Genomic DNA, 6,312 nt, shown 5'->3' with positions numbered 1-6,312 from the left:
TCTCTGTCTTTAAACACAGTTTTATAGCTTACATTAATACCTATTTATTGTTTTGATCAAAATGCTTACATATATTAAAAAAAAATCCTAAGACAACCAGATGAAATAAAGTTTCCTAAATGCTGTGATCATTCTAATGTTGCATCTTCTTTGCTGAAGTATATCCTCTTTTCTCACCCCTCTCCGAAGTCTACCTACCTCCCAACTCCAAAAATCTTTTCCTATTACTACCAGCCTTCATTCTGCTTTTTGATTTCGTATAGCAAGAGTCTATATAGTTTAACATTGCTTTTATCCTTGATAATTTTTGGAGTATTAGTATTGGATCATCGGTAAAGTTATGATGTATTTTTCTATTCAAAATGCATCATGAGTTTTCTGACGACCCAATATTTTTTGGTAACAGTCTGTAAATTCTTGAAATTCAGAGTTGGGTTTATTACTCCTCCTCATGTCACCTTTGTAGTATTAGGTCATTAAAGATTAAAGGTCTTTCTTCCCCCCCAAACCAGTTTACCTTTAACTGTGACCTTTTACTGTTAACCTTAACTTTGTTTTCTTTGTTTCTTAGTCCAGCTGTTATATAACTATCATTGATTTTTTTTTTATATATTTAGATTGGAATTTCTATGTCATGATTTTTAAGGTAGGCTTTTTTTTTCTTAATTTTAGACTTTATTTTATTTTATTTTATTTTTTATTGCTATAGGTCATGTGCACTTGCTGGAGAGACAGACAGACAGAAAGTGAGAAATCACTCCCATGGGTATGGCCACACTGCAGTCCCTTCTCCTCCACTCTCTCGGGATTATGGGCACGTACGTACACATACCCATTGTGAGATTTAAGCTGCCGAGTCTGGGATGCGAACCGTAATTGACTACACGGGAGACTAGCGATGTAGCCATTACGCCATCGGCCGGTCCCAAGGTAGACTTTCTTGATACATCCAGAAGAGAATCTCATGCTGGAAACTAAAGATTAACATTCAAATGTAGGTGGTTAAAATAGTTCTGTAGTTGCTTTTGATGAGAAAATTAATAGATGACCTTTGAAAAATATAGGCAAGCCTAGGAAAGAAAATTAAGGTGATCCATGATTAGAAATACTAACTACTGTTAACCTTGGCTTCTCTTCTTCAATTTCCTGCCCATGAGTGATGAAATTTTGTTCACTTTATATATCATAGATATCTTTCCCTGTCAGTCAGTATAGATCTGCACCATCACTTAGAGCAGTTGCATGGTCTTCCACTGCATAATGGACCCTACTTTACCCACCTCTGTAAGGGACATTAGTAATGGTGTTTTGCTCTGATGTAATACTACAACGAACATCCTATATATATATGTATATATATTAGGGGAATTTACCCTATTATTTCCTAGGGATGAATTTCTGGAAGTGTAATAGGTAGAGCACGGTAAGCATGTTGAAAATATTCGTATACATTATTATTAATACTTTTTACTCTGTGATCCCTTTGTGTGTTTTATCCTCTACTGGATTATCAATTCTGTAAGGGCTGAATCCATATCTGATTCATCTTTGCATCTCCTGTGTCCAGCCATTGGGGAAGTAAGCAGTGGTTGCTCATCACGTATGTGACAGACACTGGTCCCTAAAACAGAAAAGAAAACAAGAAAAAGAAGCTGACCTGCCCGTGAGGGCCTTGCCATGTAATGAGAAAGTCGACCGTAACACGGTAGCTTACTGCGCGATAAGCAAGTACTCCGGGCATGTGAGGATTCAGGAAGGTCTCCCAGAGTAATCATGCTTGATTTGTGTCCTGAGAGATAGGGCGGAATGCCATCTAGCAGACCCACAGAGAAATCCACTCTGCAAATGGCAAAGAATGCTTGGCATTTCTGTGACTGCCAGCTTGTGTTTTTGTATGGCTGGGGCTCAGGGTACATGGAGGGATCTGTGAGGGGATGGGACTGGAGGATGGATGGGGACTAAATAAAGGCCACCCAAAGAACCCCCTGTGATGATGTCAGTGTTAGGTATCTGCTCAGGCCAAGCAGAAGTAAATGTGGCCATGGAGCTCAGAATGTGGCTAGTGCAACTGAGGAACTCAGTTTTAAATTCTGTTTAATTTATATTGACCCAGCCTCTGCGGTGCAGTCAGTAACATATGACTATGGAGCTGGAAGCGACATGCAAACCTCAGTCTGATCCCTGGCCTGATTGGCCTGAAACGTGCCAGGCATGAGCATGCACGCCCAGGATCCTGAGGAACTGGAGGACTAGAGGAAGGAGTAGGCCCTATGGAGGGTGCTTCTTTCTCATGCATGTGCTCCATCATGAATCAAAACAATTTTGAAACCTTTTCATTTAATTTAAATTATTTTAAATAACCATCTGTAGCAGGGGGCCACCATATTGAACAGTGCAGGACTAGGTCATAGGGGACCTCTTTCCCATCCTTGGGAGTTAGGACATTTTACTGAGTGAGAGACAAAAGTGAGTTTTCATAGTTCCTATTTATGTTTTGGAAAGATCATTCTCGTGTAGAGATTTATAACCTTTTTGAGTCACAGATCTGAAACTTGACTTTTGCCTGACCCTGCTTTTCCAGGGTCCGTGATGCTGGGAGCATGGTGGTCAGCCCAGCAGACCTGAGTCTGGCTCTCACATTCTGGGGAGACACACGAGCAAGAGAAATGCTAGCACACACTCAGTATAGAGGACAAGGATGGGAGTGTGTTCTCACACTTTAATCCCCAGCTCTACCGTCTGTTAGCTGTGTTACCTTAGAAGAGTCACTCGCCCTCTCTGCCTCACCTGTAAGATGTTGTAATAATAATACCTACTTGTAGGTTGTATTGAGATGTCGGAGAAGTCATGACATTTTCTATGTTTTTCTATGCAAAAATGCGCCATGAGTTTTCTGACAACCCAACAATACTTGTAGTATTTGCAGCAGATGCTGGCACACCGTAAGCACTGTATAAATATTTAATAAGTAAGTGAATGCTAAGGAGAAAAATTGGGGAAGGAAGCTGGGTGGAGGGGGGAGTTCACAGTCATTGATCTGGCGACTAGGTAGGGCCCCCTTCAGGAGGTGATATTTGAGTAAAGACCAGATGGTGAGCCATACAGGCTGCTTCTGAGCAGAAAGACCAAGTCCAGAGACCCTGAGACCAGAGAGTGCCTAGCTTGTTTGAAGACCTAAGGGTTGCCAGTGTGGTTGGAATGGAGTGAAAAGGGGAGATTAGAGGATAAGGTCAGAGCCCTCACAGGTGGCCAGATCCTACAGGACTTTGTGGGGCAGAGTGAAGCCTTTGTCCTTCTGCTCCAAGTGCCCTGGGAGCCACTAGTAGATTTCTAGGCTAGAAGTAACGTGATCGGAGTTCTACACAAGTGGGAGTGGATATCCGCTTCAGAAGGAAGACATGTAGGCTGTTGGAAGAAGCGTGGAGAACCACTGGGTTGAGACTGCAAGTGGGAGGACTAGTTAGGCTGCTGTTCTGATAGAGTGGACAAGAGAAAAGAGCTTTAATAAATAAATAAATCTTTTTTAAAAAAAGAGAGACCAGCAGGTGGCAGGGTGGTTAAGGCGCTGGACACTCCCACATAGCTGACCAGGGTTCGAGTCCTGGACCTGGTGGCTTGCTTTCTCACTTTCCTCTCTCTCTTTCTGTGTCTCTCTCTGGTCAAATTAAAATGAATAAATACATAAATAAATCTTTAAAAGAGAGAGAGAGAGAGAGAGAGAGAGAGAGAGAGAGAGAGAAGAGCCTGCAAAGGTGATCAGGGAAAGGAACAGGTTTTAGATAAATTGAAGTTACAGAAAGGGAAGGAAGGAATCCTTAGGAAACTTGATAGGAAAAATGGAAGGAAAGAGGGGTCAGGCATGACTGCTTGGGTTCTGATTTGAGTAGCTGTTAGACTCGAAATTGGGACTGCAGGGAGGAACAGGTTGGGAGAAGAGGGTGTGGACTACCCTTTAGGAGTGTGGTTATAGATATGCTTTTCATGGTTCTGTGTAACATTCAGAGGGAGATGAAAGTGGTTGAAGGTGCATATTGTAGCTCAGAAGAGAAATTTGGAGTGGAGGGTGGGGAAGGAATGTCTTGAGTTAAGCTATAATTGGAATCATGGTAAGGCCTACCAGAAATGGTGATTAGTTAGAATAGAGCCTAGATAGAATTCTCATCTGGGCAACAGAGCAGATGGAACGTCAGAGAACGAGGAAATGTGACAGTCCTGAGCAGTCGTTCGAGAGCTGAGCAACCAGCTGGAAACTGTCTTGAGAGGCCTGAGGAGGTAAACTAGTACCCAAGACCAAGAAAAGGTAGACTGTCCAACGTCCTTTGATTTAGTAGGTTGGAAGGAGGCCGTGGCTGGAGCGCTGTGTGTTTTCTGAAATTTGAGATCTAGAGGAGGAAAGATGATGGTGAAAGGGACAGAGAATTTACTAGGGATGTGGTGGCACCTTGCATGGGACTTTAAACATAAAAGGGAAGTCTAATCAATACTAATGAAGCGACGAATATTTCAGATCCCAGTGTAATCATTTTGCCTGCCTCCTATTGGCCATCTCACGTCTTTGCTGTCCAGTACCGTAGGGTATTGGAAAGCGTAGTTGATGTCCTGATATTTTTGGTCACTGAGATACTTTTGAGTAGAGTACTAACTAGTGCCAGACTATTATCTCTGTCTCTAACAGCGTGAAGTTATTTTGACCCAGAAGTGTGTTACTCAGAATAAAGCCTTCCAGCAGTTTCCCAGCAGGGGTCATATACCAGAGTACATGTGGTCAGAGTTAAGTACACACTTGGTAAAGAACATAGTTTTTGGGGGTTTTTGTTTTTTTGTTTTTGATTGTGCTATATTTGTGATTTTTCTCACTTCCTGGAACAGGAGGGCACTTACTCCGTGAGGACTCCAGCATTGTTTCTGTAACCGTGTGAGAGAAGGACTGACCACGAAGCATTGCCTGGTTGCAGGCCTGTCAGTATGGGGAGGTGAGTGATAGGCCCAATCACTGGCATTGTAAAACCTGAGATTTGGGTGCTGCAAAAACAGGTCTTATGAGGAAAACTCCTCAAACCCCAAGTGCAAAGTCTTCAAAGTCGTGCTACACTTTTAATACCTGTAGTCTTTTTTTTTTTTTAAGAGAGAATTTTGCTGTAGGGCATGTGTTCTCACTGGAGAGACAGACAGAGACAGAGAGATAGAAAATGAGAAGTCACCCCCAGGGGGGATGGCCACACCACAATTCCTTTTCCTCCAGTCTCCTCTCAGGGTCATGGGCATGCACACACATGCGCCTGGCCTGAATTTGAAGCCACCAGGCCCAGGACTCAAATCGCAGTCAGCCACATGAGAGTCCAGAGATGTAACCATTACACCATCTGCTGGTTCCTTTTTAATACCTGTTAGTCTTTAACGCTGAGTGGGACACCTGTCACAGGAAGAAAATGATTATGCCAGGTGGGTGGGTTCTGCGGTGTAGTTAACATGGCGTGGTGTAGTTACATACATGGTTCTGCAGTGTGATCAAGGACCTGTGTGGGATTATACTAAGCACAAGGTAACTAGCTTTGAAACAAGTGGGAAAATTCCATTGGTTCTGCAGGATACCTGCTCTTTTACTCAGGGATTTTAGTCCATGAAGCACTTTTCAGAGTAAAAAGTGTCGAAATGAACTATAAAACAATAATAATAATATCCATCCTCAAGGCTCGAATTTCGTTTTTCTTTTAAAACCTAGTACTTGTTCTAGAATGAGACTCTTTCTTATTCCTGACATAAACGAAGAGGAAAAGTTCTGGTTTATTTGCAAAAATACCTTGGAGGAATATTTCTAGAATAGTTCGTACAAAACTCACTGACTTTGTTGCGGGAGACATTGTTAAAGATAACCATTTTCTCCCATTACTCAGTCATTGGGGAGAAGTATGCTGTGAAATTCAGTGTTCACAATCTCTTACTCACCCAGGGCAATTTGTTTCCAGTCTAATGGAAGGTGTTTTGGCTGCTAGGACATTCAGTCACGTTTGTAGGCCTGCCTTCCAACATGCATCCCCACAACTAAATGTCCTTTGGGTTTCATCATCCTTAAATCTGATTTCTTTCTTGATTTACTTGTTTACCTTTCTGAACTTATGTTGGTTAAGCTGCCCAGTTCTTTTTAGAACAAAGCAGGGTAAAAGAAAAGTCTACGTACTGTTCTCAATAAAAGGGGAAAACACAGATACGTCATCATCAGCAGGGCCTATGTCTCATGTAATTTTATAATTATCAGTTCTGTAACAAAACAGCCATATGAAAGAGGCTGATGAGGTAGGGGAAGGGGGAGCG

General features: G+C 42.2%; 1 protein-coding gene across 3 annotated transcripts in view; it reads left to right on the top strand.

Annotated features, from left to right (window-relative positions):
- The first annotated feature begins 4,541 nt into the window (after nt 1–4,541).
- Nucleotides 4,542–6,312, top strand: part of ENTPD4 (ectonucleoside triphosphate diphosphohydrolase 4) — a 22,608-nt gene continuing 20,837 nt past the window's right edge. The window contains exon 1 of one of the 3 annotated variants that reach the window (XM_027772813.1): nt 4,542–4,973. In XM_027772813.1, coding sequence (XP_027628614.1) covers nt 4,966–4,973 — 8 coding nt within the window. In that variant the 5' untranslated portion in view covers nt 4,542–4,965. The remainder of the gene's footprint in view (nt 4,974–6,312) is intronic. The other 2 variants (XM_006140672.3, XM_006140671.3) reach the window with 2 other exon arrangements.

Source organism: Tupaia chinensis, unplaced genomic scaffold (assembly GCF_000334495.1).
Source record: "Tupaia chinensis unplaced genomic scaffold, TupChi_1.0 Scaffold000039_1, whole genome shotgun sequence".
NCBI lineage: Eukaryota > Metazoa > Chordata > Mammalia > Scandentia > Tupaiidae > Tupaia > Tupaia belangeri.
This window is presented reverse-complemented; position numbering and strand designations above follow the sequence as displayed.